This window comes from Myotis myotis, unplaced genomic scaffold, assembly GCF_014108235.1.
Source record: "Myotis myotis isolate mMyoMyo1 unplaced genomic scaffold, mMyoMyo1.p scaffold_m19_p_9, whole genome shotgun sequence".
In the NCBI taxonomy this organism is placed as follows: Eukaryota; Metazoa; Chordata; class Mammalia; order Chiroptera; family Vespertilionidae; genus Myotis; species Myotis myotis.
Window position 1 is genome coordinate 91,358,043 of NW_023416401.1, and position 23,724 is coordinate 91,381,766.

Sequence of the window (23,724 nt, forward strand, 5' to 3'; positions counted from 1 at the left end):
AAACTGGGGCACTAGCTCTGGACACAATGCCCACTTCCCTGGGGCAGCGTCCTCCCGTGGGCCCACAGCCTAGTCCCAGGCTCTCAGGAGCCCTCGGGGGACAGGGGGACGTGCCTCCAGACATCATTTTGCTCCCCATTGAGAGAGGGGCACTGAGTTGGTCTTCATGAGGGCACAGTGCTGCGGGGATCACCTCGCATGCCGCTGCCCATGGTGCCCAAGGGAGGACCCAGCGGAGTGGGCGGGTGGAGTCCTGGCCCCCCTGACTGCTAAGTGTGTATGTGTATGTGGGGGGGGGGGGTGCATCACCCTGTCTCTGAAGCCCATTTTCGTGTCTACATAGTGGATGTGTGAGCACCCCTCATGGGGTGGCTACAAGGACATGGGGTGCTCCAGTAAATGTTGGTAGAAAGATTCTTTGTACCCTCAAGCTCAGTCATGAGGGTCAGGCTGGGATAGGGGATGCAGGGAGGTAATGGCCAGCCACATGGGTCCCCACGGCTCAGGGCTCCAGAGTCCCTGCTGAGCAAGCCCCGCTCCCTCATCATGGCCCTGACTCCCCAAAGGACGTGTTGGTTAGCTGGGCCTTTTCTGGAAGGATCAGGGGTGGCCTGCTGGGCACCTGAGAGCTGAGGGTCTTTATTCAAGGCTGGAAAGGGCCCTTGCCCCACACGAGCTGTTCTGGGCACCTCCAGAGCCACACCAGGCACCTGCAGCCAGTGCCAGCCCGAGGGGCCCAGGCAGGAGGACGCTGCAGGCCGTCTGGTCCTGGGCTGACCCTCGGCCCCTCCAGCCTGGCCACAGCCCCTCCTGCATCTGGAGAACTGGCAGGTGCCCTGCTGGGAGCCAGGTCGCCCAGGGACTGTGGAAGGAATGAGATGTCAGCTCCTCTGAGAGGCTCCCTTGGGTTGTGAGCTGGGCCACCCTCCTCTGGGGCCTCTGCCCTGCTTACAGCCATGCAGCCCCCAATCTCATGGAAGTGGCCCCACTTACCTGCCAGGTGTTTATGTCTCCCAGCGGCCAGCCTGGCACGCAGTAGGTGCTCAGTAAACACCCGCAGCAGGGCTTGGGGGTGGGTGAAGGGCTTTGTCTCTGGCCGTGTGGGATTCAGGAGAAAGGCCCCCTGGTGTGTTTGTTTGCTGCTGGGCCAGGCCCAATGGGCTGGGTGACTTTCTTCTCTCCTCCTCCATCCCCTTGCGGAGCAGCACTTTCCAGAGATTGAAGGCAAAATTGCTTGAAAGCCTGTGCTTTTATCCTCCAATTTGTAGCCATTTAGCAGGGCTGGGCGGAGGGGCAGTGAGGGCTCTGGCTGTGCTGTCTGCAGGGAGGTGCTGCCGCCGCCGCTGCTGCAGAGAACTGAGAACGAGTCCTTTGTCCTCGCTTGGACGGCCCTGGGCTGAGGGACAGGCGGCTGCGGGGGGCTCAGGCTGGGTCCTGTGGGGCCAGCAGGGTGGCCAATGGCTAGTGTGCAGGCAGCACTCAGCCTCCAGAGCTACCTGCAGGGGTTTCCCTGAGCTCTGGGCCCCGCACACGGTGGTGCCCGCTGTCTCTGCTCATGCAGCACCCAGCCTCTGGGCAGTGATGGCGAACCTTTTGAGCTCGGCGTGTCAGCATTTTGAAAAACCCTAACTTAACTCTGGTGCCGTGTCACATGTAGAAATTTTTTGATCTTTGCAACCATAGTAAAACAAAGACATTTTTGATATTTATTTTATATATTTAAGTGCCATTTAACAAAGAAAAATCAACCAAAAGAATGAGTTCGCGTGTCACCTCTGACACGCGTGTCATAGGTTCGCCATCACTGCCCTAGGGAGCTGCCTAGAGACCAGAGGGGTCCTCACGGTACACGGAGAGTGTGTGAGGGGGCGGGTGCCAGCGGGAGGAGTTCCCCGGTTCCTGGGAAATAAAGGTGCCGGCAGCTGGGGCGGCACGGTGTTGCCGCAGGGTCGTCTTCACGTCTCCGGGCGGCTCTCTCTGCAGAGCGGGACTCGGTGTTGGCACTGACCTGCCTCTGCCGTGGAGAGGCCCTGGGACCCACGCCCAGCTGTCACCGTCTCTGCATGGGAAGTGAGGTGTGGGACCGTGGGGACAGAGGAGCGGCTGTCTGGGAGGGGGAGGGGGAGGGGAGGGAGGGCCCTTGTGGCTCCCACCCTGGAGTCTGGATCTCACGAGTTGGGCTGCCCTGGCCCCTTCCCTGGGGTGAGACCGAGGGCTGCTGCTCCATGAGGAGCCCAGGGCGCATGCAGGTCCTTCTCTCCATGTCGCCCCGGTCCTGCCTCCAGGCCTTTGGGCAGGATGGTCTCTCCCAGAGATGCCTCCCCTCCCTCTGCTCCCACCCCTCCCCCACCTTCCCTGCCCCTCAGCTCTACCCCAGGAGCCCGGGAAGCTTCCCAGATGGAAGTCATGGCCGAGAAAGATGAGAACCTCATCCTGGGGGCAGGCAGGCTGTGGCAGGTGGGGCTTGGGGTGTATTCTCAAGGCTGGAATGGGTCCCCTGGACAGTGATGGGGTGCAGCAGGGGGGGCACTGCTGGGCACCTGCCCTTACTAAGATTAAACCCTGGTGTGCAGCCAGGCTGCTTTCTCCCCACTGCAGTCCCCCACTGCGAAGAGAACACTGGGGCCAGGGGAGGGGCAGGCCTGGGCCTCACACCCAGAGTGGCCTGTGTCTCCCTAGCACCCCACTTCAGCCCCCCGCCCACAAAGTCATCAGGAATCAGCACCAATAAAAAAATACACTTTACTGTGGACCTCAGAGTCTACAGGGCCGGCTCAACGGGTCCAGGGGGCGTGGAGCATGCAGGGTGCCACAGGGTGCACGGAATGTGGCGAAGCGGACCCTCCACTGGGTACCCGGGCCTGGTCCCTCTGCCTGCCCTGCAAGCCTCAGGACCCTCGGGGCAGGGCCGGGCCCTCGGACCGTCAGCCCCAGAAAACACTGGTTGAGCAGAGGAAGTGGGGTGACAGCCTGCTGACAGCAGGTATCCGGGCTTTGACCACTTTCAGAGCCACCAGTCCGGCCCAGCACCCGAGCCAGGGGCAGGGTGGGCAGAAGCAGCTGGTGCAGCTCAGCCGGAAACAGCAGCACGAGGAGAGAGGGCGTGGGAGCCCACACCTGCCAATCCTGCCCTGAGCTCCTCTGCAATCTTGTCTCTCTTGATTAAACATCCAAGGAACATCGAGTTCACAGATGTGTTTTCCTTTTCTTTGTCTTCCTGAAACACCCAGAATGGAAAAGCAGAGAACAGCAGCAAGCTGTTGGCACTTTGGGGGCAGAGAGAGTTGGAGGAAAGAGGGCTGAAGGAGTCGGGCCGGGCTTAAGAAGGGGCAGATGGCTGCAGAGCCGGTAGCCCGGGCTGGTCTGGAGCAAGGGAAGGTGTGCAGGTGTGTGCAGGCGTGCGCGCACATGCAGGAGCAAACTGCTGGGTAGAAAGCATGGAGCACACGCCATGCGCTTGCTTTGGGAAGAACACCAAGCAGTAACTGTGCAAACGGTGGACCCACTGGCTGCCACACTGTCTGTGGGGAGGTGGACATTGTGGCTAAGACCCCCAGATTGTCCCTCCTGGGGAAGAGTTAGGATTTGGGTGGCAGGGCTAGCCACTCGCATTCCAGTTCAGGCAGTAGGGTCCTCGGCCAGCCCACCAAGCTGCCTCCATGGCAGGCAGGTGGTCTAAGAGAGGCCACGTGGCAAAAGTGTGGGCTGAAGAGGAGGCGGTGGCTGCCCAGAAACCCCGGTGTGGGCAGAGGGGCCTGGGTAGCCAGCTCACTTCCAGCAGTGCTCCAGAGAGCTGTGAGGCTGGACCTTGAGCTTGTGGGGGCACAGCAGCTTGGTGAAGGCCCGGCGAAAGCTGTAATGGCACAGTGGATAGAGGATCGGGTTGACTGCTGAGTTGGCCCACAGTAGCCAGAAGGATGTCTCATACCAGTAGTCGGGGACGCAGTGGCCGTGGCAGGCAGCCCGGATGATCATCAGGAGGGTGTATGGGGCCCAGCAGAGTCCAAAGATGCTCACGATGATGGCCAGCGACTTGGCCACCTTCTTGTCCCGAGACAGCCGGAAGCGCTGGGTGATGCCCTGGGACACCATCTTCATGCGCTTCTCCAGTGACGCAGAGGACGCCGACGGCTTGGAGCCCCTCTTGAGCGAGCGAGGCCGCTCTGTGCCCCGCGAGGAGCTGCCTGAGCTGGAGGTGGGCGAGTTTGCCGTGCACCCACCACTGCCCCCCAGGGCTGCCTCCCCTGCCTCAGTGCCCGGGGCCACCTCGCCGACCCCGGCGCCATACCTGTGCAGCGGCATGGCCTCCCTGCGCCCCTTCTGCCAGCAGCCCCAGCAGCCGGGTGCGGCCGGCGGAGAGGGCTGGGCCTCTGGTCGGGGCTCCGGGCCAGTGGCCTCTCGAACCCCATCCAGCCGGTCGCGGGTGCGCTTCTGGATGTTCAGGTAGATGCTGAGGTTGAAGAAGGTGACGCTGAGGAAGGGCGTGAAGAACTCGAGCATGGAGGCCGTGATGAGGAAGTACCAGTTGTAGAAGAACTCCGCGTAGCAGTGGCCCTCGGGGATGGAGCTGCTGCCCGACAGGTGCTCCCAGCTCAGGATGGCCGGCCCGTACAGCAGGAAGGCCAGCACCCACACCAGCGCCATCTTCCACACCGCCTGCCGCGTGTTGCCCTGCTGGGCCCGGTAAGAGACCTGCGGGGACATGCTGGGTCAGGCATCTTTTGGGTGTCATCTCATTTAATCTTTACAACACCCCCACCACTCTCCCCACTTGCTTTCTGGGTGGCTCAGGGAGGGAGGGACAGACCAGGTGGATCGGCTAAGGGGGCAGAGTGGGTTCGACCCAGGCCTACTGACCTTAAACCCATGCTCTCTGCACTCTGTCCCATCCCTTCTAGATAGGACACATGTGGCTTCTGAGCAGAGAGCCCTTGGGTGCCCAAAAAAGCCGTCAAGGAGAAGACATAGGAGCAAGGTGAGACTTCTGCTCCGCTGTGCCAGGCTCATGCCCATGTGGTACGGTCATGGGAGCCCCGGCAGCCCAGGGCCCCAGCTCATGGTGGCCACTCACACCAAGGGGAACTGGTGGAGCCAGGAGCTGATGCCTGTCTTTCTGGGATGCACAGAGACACACAGACACACACACAGGCACAGACACACACAGACACACACACAGGCACAGACACACACAGACACACAGACCCACACACACAGGCACAGACACACACAGACACACAGACACACACACAGGCACAGACACACACAGACACACAGACACACACACAGGCACAGACACACACAGACACACAGACACACACACAGGCACAGACACACACAGACACACAGACACACACAGGCACAGACACACACAGAGACACACAGACACACACAGGCACAGACACACACACAGACACACACAGAGACACACACAGACACACGCAGACACACACACAGACACACACACAGGCACAGACACACACAGACACACAGACACACACACAGGCACAGACACACACAGACACACAGACACACACACAGGCACAGACACACAGACACACACAGGCACAGACACACACACAGACACACAGACACACATACACAGACACACACACAGGCACAGACACACACAGACACACACACAGGCACAGACACACACAGACACACAGACCCACACACACAGGCACAGACACACAGACACACACACAGACACAGACACACACAGGCACAGACACACACAGGCACAGACACACACAGACACACAGACACACACACAGGCACAGACACACACAGACACACAGACCCACACACACAAGGCGGGGGTGCCACCAAGGGCCTCTGGCTCAGATCCTCGCTCAGCTCCAAAGACTCTGCACCCGCCCCAAAGAGGAGGCTGAAGTGACCCCCTTCCTTCAGGAGCACCTGGTGCCAGATCCAGGTGGTGCCTCCTGCCTGTCCCAGGACCAGTCTACTGGCAGCAAATGACTACTGAGTGGGCAGCTGGCTGTAGAGAGTGCCTGGCATGTCAGGCGTGAGGCAAGCGGGACCAAACTCACCTGGCACTGCCCACATCCCCTGCTGGGTGCCTTCTGGGCCACTCCTGACCACCTCCCCCCAGGAGTGAGCGTGGGCACCCACATCCCAGACTCACAGCGCGGGTAACGGACAGGAACCGATCATAGCTGATGAGCACAATGTTGAAGACGGAGGACGTGCAGAGTAGATAGTCCACCACCAGCCACAGCTTGCAGAGGCCCCGGCCGAAGGGCCAGCGGCCAGTCAGCACATAGGGCACATACAGTGGAATACAGAAGGCTCCTGTGGGAGAGCAGGGCCGTGGTGGGTCAGAGCCGGACCAGGGTCTGTGGTCAGACCCTCCACAACGCAGAGACAGGCAGGACCTGTCAGTCGCCACCCTTCTTGTCAGCAACCTCACCTTATCCACCCCCTCCACCGTCTCCTAGACACACCCTCTGCCTGGACCTGGCCTTCGACCCCTGCCCAGCCCCCAGGCCCACCAGTGTCCCCTGGGCTTGGGTGCAGGATTGAAGCTCCTGTGTGGGGACCTCTGGGCACAGGAGCCCCTGGTCCTGATTCAGTGCTTCCCAGGCTTCTTCCTGTCCAGCCCTCCCAGGCCCCAAAGGGAGGAAGGGAGAATTTCCTCCCTCTAGCCCCTGGGTCCAGGCCCTATCCTGGCTTTGGACAGCCTTTCCTCTTCAGTTCAGAAACCAAGAAAACCTTTTTCCTGATTCAAAGGTCACTCGGCCACGGCCGCCAGCGGCTCCGCTGCCCAGCCCCTCTCTGAGCGCCTGGCAGACGCACGCGCAGCCCCAACAGGTGTCTGGCGCTCCAGCCCCCTCCGCGCGCGCCCGCCCTCAGCCCGCAGCAGCTCACGGACACGTGAGAGCGCTCTCCGCCCCCCCCTTCCCAATGCCCCCTCCCACAACACCGCTCTAAAACCCCCATTCCATGTCCCTTCCCCCAAACCTTCCCCAGCGCCCTCCATGAGTCCTAAGTCCCCCATAGCCTTTGTTTGCTACTGCAGAAGCCGGCGCTGCACCCGTGCCGCTGCGCCTGGCGCCTCGAGCGCCCGCCTGCTCCGGCCCCTTCCCCACTCCCAACCCCCGCAACGCGGCGGCGAAGCCAGGAACTTCGCCCGCGCCCATCACCCATCGCCCATCGCCCATCGCCCCACGAGTCCCAGGCGCCCCCTACCTAGGCCAGTCCGCCCCGCCCCCCCACCCCCCACCCCCGCTGGGGCGTGTGCCCGTACAAAAGGCACCCAAGTCCGGCGCTCCAATTCCCGCTGGCCTGGCGGGCCGAGCGCTCCAGGACTCGGGCAGGGTTGGGGGCTTTACCCACGAGAAAGTCGGAGATGGCGAGGTTGAGCAGAAAGAAGTTGTTCTGAGTGCGGAGGCTCGAGTCGGCCACGAAGGCGAGCATGACCAGCGCGTTGCCCAGCACCGTGGCCACAATGAGCAGCGCCATGAGCGCGGCCAGCACCGCGGTCCAGGCGGCGGAGAAGCCGCGCGCCCCGCCCGCCGCCGCCGCCGCCGCCGCCGCCGCCGCCTCTCCAGCCAGCGCCCCCGACGCGTTCAGCGGCCCGTCGGGTGGCGGGCGCTCCATGGCCCTGCCGGCTCACGCGGCGCTGGGACTCCGGGCAGGGCGCGGACCGCCGGCTGGGCAGCCGGGAGGGGCCCGGGCCCGGGAGCCTGGTGTTTGAGGGCTTTCAGCCCGGCCGGATTCCCCGGGGGATGCCCGGCGCATGGTCCGAGGGCGCAGAGGCTGGGGCGGGCAACGCCGAGGAGGCCCAGGCTGGATTCCAACCCGAATAGGGCCAGCGGCACAACCGCAGCGGCCCGAGCGGAGCCGGAGCCCGAACCGCTGCCGGAGCGTCTGTGCGCCCCAAGTGCAGCGCGCTGCCAAGTGCGCCCCGTGCCCAGCCGGGCTCAGCGCCCGCACCATTGGCTGTAACCCTCGCCCCGCCCCCGCCCCGCCCCGCCCCGCCCCGCCCCGCCCCCGCCCCGCCCGGCGCCGGCAGCACCACGGACAGCGCCGCGTGCCCGCCAGCCGCCGGGGCCCAGCCTGGTGCGCACAGCCGCTGGCTGGGAGCCGGGCCGGGGCGCGACGAGGGCGGGGCTGGGGGCTCGGCCTGCAGTCAGCCGGCCAGTGCGCTCTGGAGCCAGGCCCTGGGCCGCTGGCCTGCCTCCTGCCCTCAGCCCCGTGAAACCTGGCCGGCCCTCGTCGGGACCCGGGATGCCTGTGGGGACCTGGAGTAGGGGTAGGGGAAACACCTGCACCCGCGCGACCCCTCCTCATTCATCCTTGGTGCCAGGGGGTCTGAGGGAAGGAACGTCTTAAAGAAAAAAAAAAAAAGGGAGGGATCTCTGAGAGCTTGTGCTCCCATCAGGGTCAGCCCTCCTGCCCGCCAATCTGCGTGGGGCTCTGGGTCTCAGTCTCCCCGTGGACAGGGCCCAGCATAGCGGGCAGGGTGACCTACAAGGCTCAGACAGATGTGGAGTTACATAAGGAAAGATGGGGAGCCAGTGGGCCCTGCCAGGAGGGGAGCTTGCCCACCAGGCGCTCAGATGGGGCCCCAGGTTGAGGGGGGAGTGTCCAGCAGCTTGGAGCCCACGTCCGGTGGTCAGCGCTGCATGGACAGAAGAGGTCACTGCACTCGCTGGCACAATCAAGGCCCCCCGTAGCTGCAACTGCGTTAGCGCCTGCAGGAGGGGCTGGGGGAGGAGAGGCAAGGGCGGGAATGCCCCTCCCCCCAGGCATGTTCAGATAGACAGGGTCAAGGACACATTCAGCTGGAGACACTCACAGACAGACACGCCCACACGCAGATACACAGACACCCACAGACCAGGGAAAAGCACCCAGCGTCAGTCTAGGGCCTCCAAACGGCAGTTAGACAGACACACACGGCAGACAGCGACAGTGAGGGGAACAGTGCCTGAGGAAAGGGAAGCAGGGGCTCCCACTCTCCTGCAGCCACACTTCCATGGGCCTCGGGGAGGACAGAAGCCCAGTGTCTGCGTATGGGTGGGGGCTGGGAGACTGGGGCAGAGGCTGCAGACTGGACTCCTATAATCACCGCAGTTTCTGGATCCTCCGGGGACCACCCCTCCCACTGGCCCCCAGAGGTGCTTCAGAAACTTTGAGGAGTGGGGGCTGGGCTCCCTCTGCCCTCAGAGCTGGTGGCGGGAGGACCCACTATTCCACGACTTCTTGCAGCCTGTGCTGGGCGGTGGGGGCTCCAGCTCACTCTCCCAGAAGCCTCGCTGAGTACCTGGCTATGCCTCTCCCACCCACCAGCATAGCCTGCTCCTCCTACCGGCTCCCCCAGCTGCTCCCTCACTGCACCCAAGGTGACCGGGGGGCAGCTCTGTGCCAGGATCAGGCCCTTCATTGGTGGTGAGACAAGCAAGGTGAAGGGTTCCTGGAGAGGTCAGTGAGGCCTGCTGGACCCCATCACTCTCATCACAGGCCTTCCTGTGCCTTTGGTGCTGGGCCAGGGCTCACTGTCCATGCTCCCGTGGAATGAACTCCACCAGGTCCTGCTCCTCCCCCAACCCCCCCGGGGCTGGCTGTGGCTAGCGAGGCTGCATGCCCCTGCCCCTGGCCCAGCCTTGGGAGATGGAGTCGAATGGGGATTCAGAGGGAGCTCTGGCTCTCTCACTCACTGGCTGGGAGCCTCCTCCCCAGTCTCAGTGGAGGACTATGTGTTGCTTACCATCCAGGATGGAGGGCCCATAAAGGGGCCTGTGTAGTGATGGCTCCTTCAAAGTCTCAGTGACCCTTGTGGCTACCAGTATTCTGGAGATTTCCCTGGTAGACTCACCCCACAGCAGCCGGGGTGGGGGATGGGCTCAGTCAGACTCAGGGGTGGTCTTCCTCTGGAAATTAAGAGCTTCGGGAGAGGAAGGGCCAGGGCTGGCCAGTGGTCTGAGAATGGCCGTAGCCCACGTGGTGAGCACCATCTCCGGGCACCCACATGTGTGATCTTATTAGCCCGCTATTTACCCTATGAGGTTGGTAGGATCAGTGGGCCCTGTACAGAGCTGGACACCACTGGCCAAGGTCACACAAGGCCAGGCACCCCTGGGGCCGCCTGCACCTCTCTTAATGGCCACACTCGTGGCCGTTCCTGAGGTCAAGGCCCCCGAGGCCAGCAAATGCACCAACCCTTAGGGCATAGTGTCCTCTAGGTCCAGCCCAACCCAGCCAAGGCAATTCAGAGTGAATAGGGCAGGTCCCTATGTGGCTGTCCACAGGGCATCTTGCCCGAGGAGTGGGTATCCAGGCCCCAGATCGTGGGGAACCCTGGGAAAGGCTGGCTGAGCGCTGGGATAGAGGACAGGCCCTGACTTTCCACTCACTCAGACCCCCAAACAGAGGGAGTAGCCTGGGGCTCTGGTTTCTCCATTGTTGAAACAGTCAACATTTTGGGTGAAATATGTCCAGTCCAACAAGGAAGCCATTGGGAAAATGCACCATTCACACCAACCCTAGCCAACTAGCAAAACCAGCGCCTGCAACTTCTCACGCAGGAGAAAGCACACCTGCTGATTGAGTGACCCATCCATTCCTCTATCCAGAGCTCTTACTGCTACACCTCAGGCACCCGGCTGGCTGTGACAGAGCGTGCGCAGTCCTGAGCAATGCGTGTGCAGGCTCTAGCTGCTGCCTGGGAGGAAGGAAGCAAGGCCGGGGACGGAGAGCGCAGCACAGGGCTCCCCTTCAAGAGAGAGCCTGCCCTGTGGGGTGAGGTGAGCTGACAGCCCCTGGTGGCAGTCTGGCCTTTGGGGTCTCTGCTGAGGCAAAGGACACATCTTCCCAGTGGGTGGGACTTGAAGCTCCTGGTCTTGTACCTTGTGTGGACGGAAAAGTGGCCCAAGTGAGAATATCTACGCGTTCAGGGGCAGTGCCCAAAGTCCTGGAGGGCTGGTCAGGGCCGGGAGGGACAAGGACCTGGTGGAGACAAGGGGTTTGAGGCTGGAGCCATGTGGATGGACATGTGATTGTGGGCTCCAGTGTGAAGGCCCTCCCGGGAAGCTTCCATCAGGAAGAGATGGTTTAGCAGGCCCCTGGCACGGGCCGCCCAGAACTGGCATGAGGAGTCACGCTGGAGGCCCTGCTGGGACCAGGAGCGTGGCCTCCCACCTCCCCAGGTTGATCTGGCTACTGCCACCTCTGAATGACCACCCCACCCACCACATAACCCGGCCGCGCCCCCTGTGGCATGCTTTCCAGGAGGAGAAACTGCCACCTGGTGGCGAGTTGACCGCATTTGGCCCTTCCTCGCACACCTGCTCAGGTGTGGGCTTGACCCCTGCCCGCAAGGCTGCACCAGCATCCAGGTGTGGAATCCCACACGGCCTGGGGCCCACTTCCCAGACAAGGATGCACTGGTTGCACTGCCTGACACACCGTCCTGGAGCCACTTGCTTCACAGGACACAGGTGGGCACCACCTGCTGTGCAGTCTAACATGAGAAGTACACAGCACCTCATCTTCAACAAGGACAGCTGAGCACTGGGGCTGGGGTGGAGGCAGGCCTGGGCCCCTGGCCCCTCCCAGTGACCCTCTGGGGAAATTGTGCCTCCACCCTCTGGGCTCTGCAGGGTTAGCGGCCCCCTCCCCAGGGGGTGCACTCTGGCCTGGGCACATGGTGTCTTTTGAAGCTGACATATGAGAGGTATGGGAGACAGAGGTCAAGGCTGACTTCAGGGTTTTGGCTCAGGCATCTCAGAGGATGGCGCGGACAGGAGTGAGCCGGGGAGTCTGTGGGTGGAGCAGGCTGAGGGATGATGGAGTGCTGATAGGAGTGTGTCGAGCTTGATGCCAATTGGACATTCTGGCGGGGAAGTTGTTAGGCCCCCCAGGGTCCAGTCTCGGGCCTGCAACCAGAGCCTGGGCCGGCAGCGGCCTGCCCTGTTCCTTCTGGGTCTGGGACCAGGAGAGCTCTGCACTGAAGACACAAAGTTGGGGTGACCAGTGTCAGGCCAGCAAAACACTGTCCCATGTGTCCTGTGCTTCTGCACGTCCTGTGTGTCCGGCGCTGTCACGGGCAGAAGGCTGTGCCTCCACGCTCTCACTGTGCTAGAAAAACCTTTCTCCTCCAACCAACGGCAGGCCCACAGCTGCCCCCGCAGTGTTCTGCCCTGTGCGTGGGGACATGGCCCAAAATGAGAAATAATGAGAGGAGCCGGGAGGCCGAGGCCAGCTGCCGGGCAATTGTCCTGCCAGTATGGCCCAGGCACGTTTCCAGGGTCAGCGCTGTGACCCTCTGAAGGAACCAATGTTTGCTTTCTCCTTCCGCGGCAGCTCGTTTAAATAAGGAAATGCAGATTTTTCTTTTTTTGTTCCTTGTCTTTTTTTCCCTAGTGACATTCTGAGCCAGATATGGGTGCATCCTGATGAGCTCAGAGTTCGGGTGTGATTAGAATGGCTCCTGATGCCACAGATTTGAAATAAAAGCCATGTCTGATTTCCCTGCCTTGAGGGTCAGGGCTGAATTGGGCCCAGGGCCCAGTTGGCAGGAAGGCAAGAGAGGACAGGAGAGCCAGGGGTTCAGTTGCTGTGGTTTGGCTACAACTCAAAGAGGCTTCAGGAAGTGAATGTTTCACGTTGTCCACGGCTGGAGCATCCAGGAAATGGGCTCCAGGCACAGCTGCATCCAGGGGCGGAGACAGCTGCTTCTTTCCCCCTGTCTTTCCCTGTGTTCACCTCATTCCCAGCAGAACTTTCTCCCTGAGCCCTCTCCCTGCAGCTCCGCGGTTCTCCTAACTTTCCCTTCACTCACCAGGAAGAAGGGGAGCTGCCAGCAGCACCCAGAGTGAGCCCTGCTCACACAATCCTGGTGGCTGACTTGAGCGCGAAGCAGTGTGGGTCTGAGGTCCTGGGTCAGTGTCATTTGCACCACCCCTGTGGCTGGAGGGGAGGCTGTCAGGCAGGTGGAGCCATAGTTCTCCCCAGCAGCTGCCCTGGGGGTCCTGTGAGGGCCTCTGTCTGCCCTTCCCCCAACAGTATCCTTGTTGCGGTACTGAGGAGCCTGGGCCCTGGGCCTGGGCACTGGGAGAGCTATGAGACCCCCCGGGGAGGCCCAAAGCTCCCTGCCCTCAGCCTTGGTTGGGGTGGTGGCCAAGCCATTCTTTGGTCTGAACTCTTAGCCAGCTCCTGGCCCATTGCTGGCTGCCAGCTGCCTGCCCTTGGAGGTCCTGCCCCCACCGGAGTGCGTCCCTGCTCTGAGCCCTCTGCCCACAGTGCCACCATCACAGCGAGTTGGAGCAGCCTGACCATCCACAGCCTCGCCCTCCCTTCGGGGTTCCAGTCCTGCACTGGGCCTCTCCTGCGGGGGCCAGGTTGGGTGGCCCTGATCACAGTGCTGATGAGGTGAACTGGGCCTGGTGACCTGATCCACTGTGCAGACCCCACCCTGACCTGGTCAGGGCCCCAGCCCAGTCCAGCCTGCACGCCTCTTCCCAGCACACACACTGGTAGCCCTGCAGCCTCACCCGTCAGGATCAACCCACCTGGCCCCTTCCCACCTTGCCTCTCGGAACCTTCAGGACTACTCCAGGTCTCTGCAGTCCTGCCCGTGCTGTTCTGTGCTGGGGCCCAGCCCGCGCATATGCTCCTGCATGTGAATGTGCCTGTGGCGTGTGCCCAGTCCCATCCCCTGGGCAAAGGAGCAGCACCTGACCGCACAGGTCACCCTGGGCTACTCTCCTAGAGGCAGCCTTTAGGGGAGCCCAGGGGCTGGAAGGAGGGCCCCACTCAGAGAGCTGCTTCCTGCAGGAGGCAGAGCCTGGCCCCAACTTGCCTCTGTTACTCTCCCAGACCCTGGGGATTCAGGGCAGCTCCTCGGAGAGCCTGTGCCTGTCAGGAAAATAAAGAATGAGCCACTGTCTCAGTGTCAGGGGCATGGGATCCAAGTAATGAAGACATCCCTGAGGTCTTGAGGGAGAAAGCAGGGGGCCTGGGGCGACCCCAGGAGCAGGGCCAGCGTGTGTGTGTCCCGACCCGCGGGACAACAACATGTGTGTGTCTCTGTTTGTGAATATGTGTGTCTGTCTGCCTACAGGTGTGTCTATGTATGTGCATTTCTGCACATGTGGCATGTGGGCCTGGCTGTTCTCATGTCTGTGGTCGGTGTGTGTGTCTCTGTGGTGGGTTTCTGACTCGGGCCAGGAGCGGTACTTGTCTTCCTTCCTCCCTGTGGGGACAGGCCAGGTCAGAGAGATGTCCCCCTCCACAGTGCCCCGGCTGTAGGACCAGGTCGTGGGCCAGGCCAGCGGTCGTGATACTCCCGAATCAGCCCCTCCCCTGGTCTGGGCACGGCTCTCAGCCACTCACTGGCCACACACACTCATACAGCCACCAAATGGGAAACAAGCTGTCCCTCCTGCAGACCCTGGATGCGTGGGGCCACCAGGCCAAGGCGGGCAGGAGCTCAGCAGGTGGAGGGGCTGGGGGGTCAAGGATGTGGCAGGGCTGGGGTATCCTGGAGCAGCCCCTCCTTCAGCCTTGCCGGGCTTTGCTTAGGAGGCTGGTTGTTGGCTCAGGACCTGCCTGGCCAAGTGGCTTTGTGCCTTTGTCCCTCTCACCGGCAGCCGGGAAACCAATGGCCAGGGCCGGGGCCGACAGCGCAGCTCTGGGTGGACTAAGGACATGGAGTCTGAGCCCTCAGCCCCAGACCAGAGCTCTGCCCTCCACACTGTCCCAGAGGGGCCACCTACCTTCTCCCTATGGCCCTGGGTAAAGGGCAGCTTGCCACTCCGGTGGGACTCACCACCCGCTCCCCACCCCTGCCCTCTCCCCCACACCCTGCCAGACCTCAGCTTGGGCCCACCTTTTCCTGGCATTGCGCACTCCTCTCACATTTTCTACACTTGCTCAGCTGCTTCCGGCAGAGCTGGAAACGCCCTTGTGGCAAGTGATGAGGCACATGGGGAGGCCCCTCTCTTCCCCAGGCCCGTTTCCCATCTGTGCGTGGTGCAGCCCTGGGTAAGCCAGTGGCTAAGAGCCACCTGGTGAAAACATCCGGGGCTTCTTGGAGTCTGTCCTTGAGTGACTCACCTGTGTGCCATCTGGAGGGTGGTCCTAGCCTGGGATGTCCTGATGGAGGAGGAGGGGTTCAGAGGCCTGTCCAAACAGGTGGCTATGCTCCTCACGTGTGGAGAAGAGGGCATAGAAACCGTGGTTCAACGGGACATACATCTGACAGTACACTGATGGTGTATCTCCTTCAGGCATGGCTGGATCCAGGAACCCAGTAACTCTCATCAAAGCCTGTCTTTCAGCCCTTGGTGCATGCCTGCTCCTTGCTCACACAGCTGTCCCCTCGGGGTGGCACTTCCAGACTGACATTCCACAGCTCTCAGCCCCGGATCAGATGCAGGACCTTGTGCCCAAGCCCATGGCATGACCTATTATTCCAAAGTGATGCAGTGATGTGCCAGGTGCCAGTCATGTGCCCCTGTCTGGAGCTAGAAGGTCCAGGAGGTCAGCCTGGATGAGGTGGGGGTCCCCACTGGAGAATTTGGGGTTGTTCCTAGAAGACAGGGTGGATGCTGGCCAGAGCATCAGATGGTTGTCAGGGGGCCCAATTCCATGTCCTCTGCCTCCCAAGTCCATCCTATATGGGCTTCCTCTACCAGGGGCTTTCCACGCCTGACTTCCATGGCCTCACCATGGCCCTGGGGAAACAGGCTCCTTGAGACCTCACTTAGCAAGTGGCAGAGTCTGGACTTGCATGAGGTTGCTGGCTCCATCCAACCCTTGGTCATCTGCCCAGATCAGATCATCCCACCCACCTCCTGCAGGCATTTATTGAGCACCTACTATATGCAGCTTGACTAGGAACCCAGAAGGTCATGTTGTTATTGAGCCTAGTGAGTGATTGGAGGTGCCAGGCTAGCTTTGCCTTCAGGGGCTACCTTGGAGAGGATCCAGCCCTGAGGGTCCCCTGAGCCCGGGCTGTGGGATTCCCTGGTAGACTGCCTTCCTGGGCTGGGGCAGTGCTGGCAAACTGCCTAGCATGAGGCCTCTCATCAGCCCCTTTGCCTTATCCCCAGAACAACCCGGCCTGCTCGCCAGCCTGCTACCCTACTGGAGGGTCAGAGCCCCAGCGGGCGGTGTGCAGCTGCTGAAGCCCTGCAGCTGGAGAGCAGCACCCATGGGCCCTGAGTCCAGCACTGAGCCCGCCTCACTTAGGATGGCTACAGAGCCGGTGGCCCTAAGTTAGGAATTTCAAATGGTGACAGCAGAGCAGTCAATTGAGCACAGAGCCCCACGGAACCACTCAGGTTGCAGCCCCGTGTGCCCTGACACTCCTAGCCCACAGTCCAGCCTGCTGGGCCCCCTCTCACCCCTCCACTGTGAGGGCAAGTCTGGGGTGTGCCTGGCAACTGCTCTGACTGGCTGTCCCCTCGATTGTGGCTGTCCCCCCTCTCCCCTGCTCTGCCTTCCTCTCCCGTGGATGGAATGAGGAAGGGGGAGCATGTCTATCCCCAGAAGGACCCAAGTGCCCTCTGTCTCTTACCCCACCTCCAGAGCCCGGGTGCTCCTGCCAGGGATGGAGGTGGGGGCCCTCCCACCAGTCACCACCCTGCCCTCCACACTGTCACAGTGGGGCCACCTAAGTTTTCCCCATGGCCCTGGGGAAAGTGATGGGCTTTGTTTACAAAGCTTTCCCAGCCCTGGCTGGTTTGGCTCAGTGGCTAGAGCGTCAGCCTGTGGACTGAAGCGTCCCCGGTTTGACTCCGGTCAAGGGCACGTGCCTGGGTTGCGGGCTCGATCCCCAGTGGGGGACATGCAGGAGGCGGCCAATCAATGATTCTCTCTCATCACTGATGTTTCTATCTCCCTCTCTGAAACCAATAAAAATATATTTTGAAAAATAAAAAAATAAACAGCTTTCCCAGACCCACCGGCCCCCTAAGCAAAGCCCCAGTAAGGCTAAAGGAGGGACTGGTTCGGGGTACCCCAGCCCTGCCACACCCTTGACTCCCCAGCCCCTCCACCTGCTGAGCTCCCGCCCTGCCTTGGCCTGCCAGGAGGGACAGCTTGTTTCTTGTGTTTTCTTGTTGTATGAATGTGTGTGGCCAGTAAGTGGCTGAGAGTAGTGGATCACACTGCTCTCCTGACCCCCACGCCCCAGGTATGTTTAAACTCCCCCTTCCCCCCACTCCACCCCTGCACCGGGCCTAGCCCCATCTGGAAAGTTAAAACCTTCCTGCTCCCTCCTGCCTCACTGGTCCCTGCTCGGATGTGCCTACAACCACCAGAACCCCTGGGAAGGGTGGAGAGAGAAGAGCAGGGCCCCCTCCTTGCCCTGTGGCCCCTGGGTCTGAGTTTGCTCACGGGGGCGCACACCTGCCCCACGCAGGGCCAGCAGGGCAGCAGGTGCTCAGCAGGCACTTCGAGAGGAAACGGTGCTCAGGGCACAGCCACGAGTGCTTCAGCGGTCGGGACCGTGGGAGGCTCCACTCCACAGGCTGCTGGAGCTCAGTAGGGCCCAGTCTGTGTGGCAAGGGTGTCAGGGACTGAGAGCTGAGAGTTCTGCCTTGCACCTGGCACCGCCCCACTTCCCAGGCAGTGGTGGTGAACCCACATCTTGAGAGGTGTCCAACTCTGGGCCTGCCCTGGCCGAACCTGGAGGACACCTGGAGGCCAAAGGCAGGCCTAGCCATAGGCTCAGGGGTCCGCACAGGTCCTCTGACAAGTAGCCTCCCTTGATCCTCTCCCCTGAGTCCTCTGTGTTATTCAGGCTGGCAGTGCGCTCAGCAAAATGCTGCTGTTGCACCAATAACAGCGTGGGATGAAGGTCTCGCCAGGGAGATGTCAGCAGAAGTGCTTGGTGTATCTTCAGGGACAGATACACCAGGGAGCTGACTCACCTAGTGGTCAGCCCAGTCCTTGTTCTTTCCCGGTCTCCTTCTTCCTGATCAAATGCACACGTGATGGCTGGAGCACAAGCAGCCATATTGGGCCATGAGGTGACAATGAGAATGGGACCCAACACTAGAAGGGTGGTACAATAACATAGAAACCGGGTCCCTGAGGATGCCTGGTAACTTACCTGCCTGTAGCTCTAACTAATTCTAAAGGGCAGGCAGCCAAGTTGGCTCAAATGTCCCCCCAGCAGGGTGGATGGCCACTCCAGCATCCTACAAAACATTTCATAGAAAAGTCTCCCAATTTTTAATTTTTAAATTAATTTCAGAGAGGAAGGGAGAGGGAGAGAAAGAGAGAAACATCAATGATGAGAGAGGGTCATTGATCGGCTGCCTCCTGCCTGCCCCCTACTGGGGATCAAGCCCACAACCCAGGCATGTGCCCTGACTGTGACCTCCTGGCTCACAGGTCCACGCTGAACTGCTGAGCCACGCCAGCCGGGCTGTCTCTCATTATTGGTGTTTCTATCTCTCTCTCCCTCTCTCTTCCTCTCTGAAATCAATACAGATTTATTTTTTTTAAAGTTGGCAGAATTTAATGGGCGCAGATTGCTCAGGTCCCGAAGCCATGGGGAAAAAAAGAAAAAGCCCCTTGCTGCTGCTATTGATAAGTTGTCTCTCTTCAGGTGGTGGGTTCAACACTAAAAATACTCTCTTCCGACCACAGGGCGCCAAGCACCGTCACGTTGCACAGATTGGAAAGTTGTGTGGGAAGGACCAGCTTGGGCCACGTGAGGGGCAGGGCCAGGCGGCAGTGGCCACCGCCCGTGCTGCACCGGGTAGCAGATTCCCCAGCAATCCACAGAAGGCAGTGGGGGTGGCAGGGAGAGAAGCGAGCCTCAGGCCAGGCTCCCGGGGCAAAGGCCGGTCAGCAATGCTGGGCCCCAGCATTCTTGGATGCCCAGCCCTGCTGGAGCGCAGGAGACAGCTCTGGCCGCAGACAGAGATAAGATATCAGCTCAGGCCCAGAAACCTGCTGGGAAGGTAGGAGTGGAGTTGGGGAAAGGGCAGCGGGTGATGGGCAGGGCTGGCATTGCTGACTTGCTCTGCCGTATGGCCCTGAGCAGGCTGCTCCACTCTCTGAGCCTCAGTTTCCCCATCCAAAGTGGGGAGCAATTGCCGCTGCTCAGCCTCCTCGAGGATGGTGCCTGTGAATGTGCTTTCTCGGGGCAAAGCCCCCATGCGTTTCCATGTGGCTGGCGCCTCTGACCCCAGCAGCCAGGCCTCAGCCCGCAGGGTCCGCTGGCTGCGGGGTCCTGGTCCATGATAGTCCCTGATTCTGACTCAGAAGGAATTGTGATAGGGAGGCTCCAATCATCCCTGCCTAGGGAGTCACAGACCCGCAGGACTGTGGGGTTCCCTCTTGGGGCTGGCCTGGCCTGAGAGTAGTTCTGGTGGGAGTAGTCACCACAAAATGATTAGACCAGCATGTCTCAAGCTCTGGGGACCACATACGGATGGATCCCTGGGGTCCTGAGAGGACTCTAGGACCTGAGCCAGGCTCAATGGTCAGGATGGAAGGGGGCACCGTGATGACCCCCCACTATGTAGCAGGTCATCAGTCGGTTGATATCATGACCCATGAGGCCCCTAAGGTCTCAGCCACCTAGGAGCACCTGGGCATCTTGTTCAGGTGCAGATCCTGGTCTGGGACGTGTAGGGGCTGCTTCCGCAGAGCAGGCCCAGTCGCCTGCTCATCTGAAAAGTGGGAATGTGACACATAGTGTCTACTCGGTCGGCTGTTGCAAACACGAAACTGGATGAGGCATATAAATCACAGGCCTGGATAATGTCAGCTGTCACTGTCATGTCATTACTGCATGGCCCAAACCTCTGTCTCCGTTTCTGCTCCTGTCCTTTGTCCCATTCCTGCAGAATCTTGCCTCTGGAACTAGCCTCTTCATCTAGCAAAGATTATGAAAATGTCCCTGAGTTGGTTCCAAGGCACCTTCCTTCCAGCCTCCAACTGAGGGAGGGTTCCCACCCAATCCCTGCCTCAGGGCCAGGAGGAGGCAGCAGCAGTTGGGAACCCAGCATATTGCTTCTGTTTAAAGGGGGTAGCATGGGCTGATCCATGGGCAGACTGGAGGCTCACTGGACCCCAACTTCTCCTCCTGCCCCAGCTCACTCACCTCCAAGTTCATGGCCAAGGGTTGGGCTGATAGATTGAGCCTCTCTAAGGCCGGTCTTTTTTTTCTTTTTTAAAAAAAATACATTTTTGTTGATTTCAGGGAGGAAGGGAAAGGGAGAGAGATAGAAACATCAATGATGACAGAGAATCAATGATTGGCTGCCTCCTGCATGCCCCACACTGGGGATTGAGCCCACAACCCTGGCATATACCCTGACTGGGAATCGAATTGTGACCTCCTAGTTCATAGGTTGATGCTCAACCACTGAACCACACTGGCTGGGCTATGACCTGTCCTTTGAATGAGGGTCAGAGCCTTAGGGACTAGTCAGGGTGAGGGTCGTGGAGGGTGGGGTGGTGGTTTTCCAGGATTCTGATGGGTCAGGGCCAGGCCTACAAGGGAAGCTGCAAGCATCTCCCTGGCAACTGGCCTTGTCCAGTGTCCGGGCTTGGGGGCCGGCATGCCCTCCATACCCTTCCTTCTCCTGCTGCAGTCGGTTTCTTCAAGGGTAACCATGGAAACACCTTTGTTTCTGAGGCCCAGCCCCGCCTCCCTCTGGTTTCTCGCAGCAGCAGAGGCTGGGAGGGATTCTTTTCCAGCAGCGGCTGACAGTGGGCCCACCAGTGAGCTGGCCCAGCCTGGGGATGGGGACGGCTGGCTTTCTGGTCCCAGAAATGCTGCCTGAGCTCCACCCTTGCTACAGAGACCCTGGCCACTCCCCTTGGCCCTGATGTTTACAGGGAGCACCAGCGTCTGCCACTAAGGCCTACTCCTGACCCCCAGGCACACTTGTCCTGCTGGGGCAACCTGTGTGTCATTCCCCACTGCTGGAAGTGGAGAAACACATTCTGAGGAGGGAGTGCAGAGGCCCAGCTGGGGCTGGCTTTGTAGGAGAGGTAGCGGTGAGCAGGGTCTTCAGGATGCGCTCTGTGATCGTGGGGACCAGCAGTGCTCTGGGGGTCTATTCACTGACTTCAGCAGGAAGGAAAAGGTAGCTGGCCAGATACCTGAAAAGTCTAGAATAGAGCATGCTTAAGGTGCGGCTGGTCCCAGGTGGCTCGGGGTATTTGCTCTTGTTTCCTCTGGGTGGGCTTCATTCTCGGGTGCTCCCTCCATTTATGGTGACAGGATGCTTCAGTAGCCCCATACTTACATCTTTCTGTCACCTACCTCAATTCTGGGAAGGTCTGTGAGCAGATAGGAGAGTCATTTGACCTCAGCCATCCCTCTGGCCTGAGCTCTCTGATCTCCAGCAAAAACCCCAGGACTGACCCTCCTTGGCCAGTACAGGGTCACCTGCTCACCCCTGAGCCAGCCTGGTTCATGTTACTCCACCCACCCCAAATCAGACCCAAGACTCAAATGGAGGAGGGTGGGAGACACTGATTTGCAAAGGAAAATTGCGGTGCTCATAAGCTCAAGGCCACACAGCTAGTAAGGATGCAAGCTGGGGTCTCACTCCAGAGCTCCTGGGCTTAACCATGGAGCCGCTGGAGGTCAGGAACTTCCAAAGATTTTAAACAGGAGAGGGAACGGTCAGGAATGCAGCCAAGGGTAAATAGGCGCTGGGTTTTGCTGAGCGGTGAAGGGCATGCCAAGGAGTTTGGGCGATGGGGAGGCCTGAAGATGCTTGAGTTGCCAGAGGCACCGCCCGCCCTAGGGAGTTGCGAGCCTTGGGCACAGAGCCCGCGCCAGCCACCTGACTCGCTGTTTGTAAACTCAGCTCTCCAAGCCTCGCCCCTTCCTACCTCTCCCCCGCCCTCTTCGGGTCAATATCTGCATAACCCCGCCTCTCCATGCTATGATTGGCTATTAGCGTCGTCACTCCTCCATATGGGCGGGACCTTCGAGGGGCGTAGAAGGTGTCACTCCAGCAAAGTGATTAGTATAGTCCCGCCTCCCAGCGCTGCTCTCGGGTGGAGCACTGATTGGGCAGGCGGCGGTCTACGCGGTGGCGCGGGGCGCCTCAAGTGGCTGGCGCGGGCTGCCAGTCCGCGGGCGGCCGGCCGCACTTCCGCCTCGGTGTCAGTGGGTCGCGCGGGGCGGGGCGGGCAGCGAGGCTAGGCGGCCGCCGGACGGACCGCGGTCCAGGTGAGTGACCCAGCCCGGACCCCGGCCCGGAACCCGCATCGCCGGGAACGGCTCCCGGCCTCGGGCGGTTGGGCGGCGAGGAGGCCGGACCGGGCCCGGGTAGCCCGAGCCCGGAGCCTACCCCCCGGCGAGCAGGCCCCGGCCCTGGAGTCTCGGCCGCGAGGGAACTTGGGAGGAAAGTTGGCGCTGGTGGCGGGGCGTTGGGCCTAGGTCCCGGGCGGCAGCCGAGACCCCGCGTCGCCAGGCAACTGTGGTCCCAGCCAGACCTGCCGCCGCAGCCGGAAGTCGGGTTCGGGGCGAACTCGGAGGCCGGGGCGCCTGCTGGCCTCGGTCGCTGTCGGGGTCATCCATACGGTGGGCTCGCCGGCCGGGGGGGCATTTGGACCCCTCGCTTCACTCGCATATTTGAGGTGAGAAGTCAGTCCCCGCTGCTAGAGACCCCGCCCCTCCCGGGGCGGCCACCGGTGGAGACCTCTCGCGGAAGGCTTGTGCCCGTGCCCACCCCTGACCCTGCTCTGTCTTATTTTTCGTTTGTCACCATAGCAGACCACACGGCCAGTGGGGAGCTCCTACCTGGCGCGCATGTTAGCTCACCTAGATATGCCATCAGATTTTCAAGGGCTCCCTCCTTCACAGTTAACGCGGCGACCGGGAGAGTAGGACTTGCACTTGGTAGTTTGTAAGCACAGATGGAGACCGGTTTTCCAAGGTTCCTTCCTGCTCTGAGTTAAATTCCACAGTTGATCAAAAACCCGGTGACTGTGTAAGCTGGTGAGCCCAGAAGCTGGTGGTTAGGTAGTTGGGGTCGCTCCTGAGTGAGGGGATCGCCTCCCAGGAAGCTGTGCTCAGGTTTTGGGGGTTTATCCCGAAGGGTCAGTCTAGGGCAGTGATGGCGAACCTTTTGAGCTCGGCGTGTCAGCATTTTGAAAAACCCTAACTTAACTCTGGTGCCGTGTCACATATAGAAATGTTTTGATATTTGCAACCATAGTAAAACAAAGACTTATATTTTTGATATTTATTTTATATATTTAAATGCCATTTAACAAATAAAAATCAACCAAAAAAATGAGTTATAGGTTCTCCATCACTGGTCTAGGACAAGCTCTGGACCTTGTGATCCAGAGCTTGCCTCTAGGCACAGCTCTTGCGTTAGCCCCTTGCTGGGCCTGCCCGTGCCCATCTGGAGATGGGTCTCATTGCCTGTGTCCCTGGAGATGACAGGCCACAGCGAGCAAGCAGCAGCCCTCCTCACTGTGCTGGGCTTGCCATCTTTCCTGGCCCCGTGTGACAGGTACCCCCACCTGGTGGGCTGATGAGAGAAGCAGATGTAATGATTGCCCCCAGCAGGCTCTGGCACATGGCAGGTGCTCCAAATCGTTAGGTCCCTCTCCCTTGCTGAGGACAGGAAACTTACTGGCTACACTTCCTTCTTGACCAGCCCTGGGTGCTGGAGCTGGTGTCATTTAAAACAGGACAGTGAGTGATGAGTAAACAGATGGGTCTTCTCAGTAGAATTTACCTTTCCTGTTTGCCTT

At 60.5% G+C, this 23,724-nt stretch overlaps 2 protein-coding genes across 11 annotated transcripts in view; one reads left to right on the plus strand and one right to left on the minus strand.

Moving 5' to 3' along the window:
* Nucleotides 1-2,718: 2,718 nt before the first annotated feature.
* On the minus strand, nucleotides 2,719-22,880 carry HRH3 (histamine receptor H3). Of its 2 annotated transcripts, none has more exons than XM_036323601.1 (3): nucleotides 22,781-22,880; nucleotides 6,149-6,315; nucleotides 2,719-4,692 (listed from the first exon to the last, which is right to left on the minus strand). In XM_036323601.1, exons 1-3 carry the CDS (start codon nucleotides 22,791-22,793, stop codon nucleotides 3,769-3,771), a joined length of 1,104 nt encoding a protein of 367 aa, XP_036179494.1. In that variant the 5' UTR covers nucleotides 22,794-22,880; the 3' UTR covers nucleotides 2,719-3,768. The 2 variants fall into 2 exon arrangements, with proteins under 2 accessions (XP_036179494.1, XP_036179493.1); XM_036323600.1 differs by lacking the exon at nucleotides 22,781-22,880 and adding an exon at nucleotides 7,356-7,942.
* The window catches only part of OSBPL2 (oxysterol binding protein like 2), a 42,700-nt gene continuing 41,017 nt past the window's right edge, over nucleotides 22,042-23,724 (plus strand). For 4 of the 9 annotated variants that reach the window (XM_036323575.1, XM_036323581.1, XM_036323583.1 and 1 more), the window contains exon 1: nucleotides 22,043-22,186. The gene's annotated coding sequence lies outside the window, so the exon portion shown is untranslated. The other 5 variants (XM_036323576.1, XM_036323577.1, XM_036323579.1 and 2 more) reach the window with 3 other exon arrangements.

What these genes read in the sequence shown, in the direction of transcription:
- HRH3 (XM_036323600.1), bottom strand. Translation starts at nt 7,623, where the DNA reads ATGGAGCGCCCGCCACCCGACGGGCCGCTGAACGCGTCGGGGGCGCTG. An exon ending in CATCTCCGACTTTCTCGTGG is followed by an intron (nt 6,316 to 7,355) that starts GTAAAGCCCCCA and finishes GCTCTCCCACAG; the next exon opens with GAGCCTTCTGTATTCCACTG. An exon ending in TCCTGTCCGTTACCCGCGCT is followed by an intron (nt 4,693 to 6,148) that starts GTGAGTCTGGGA and finishes ATGTCCCCGCAG; the next exon opens with GTCTCTTACCGGGCCCAGCA.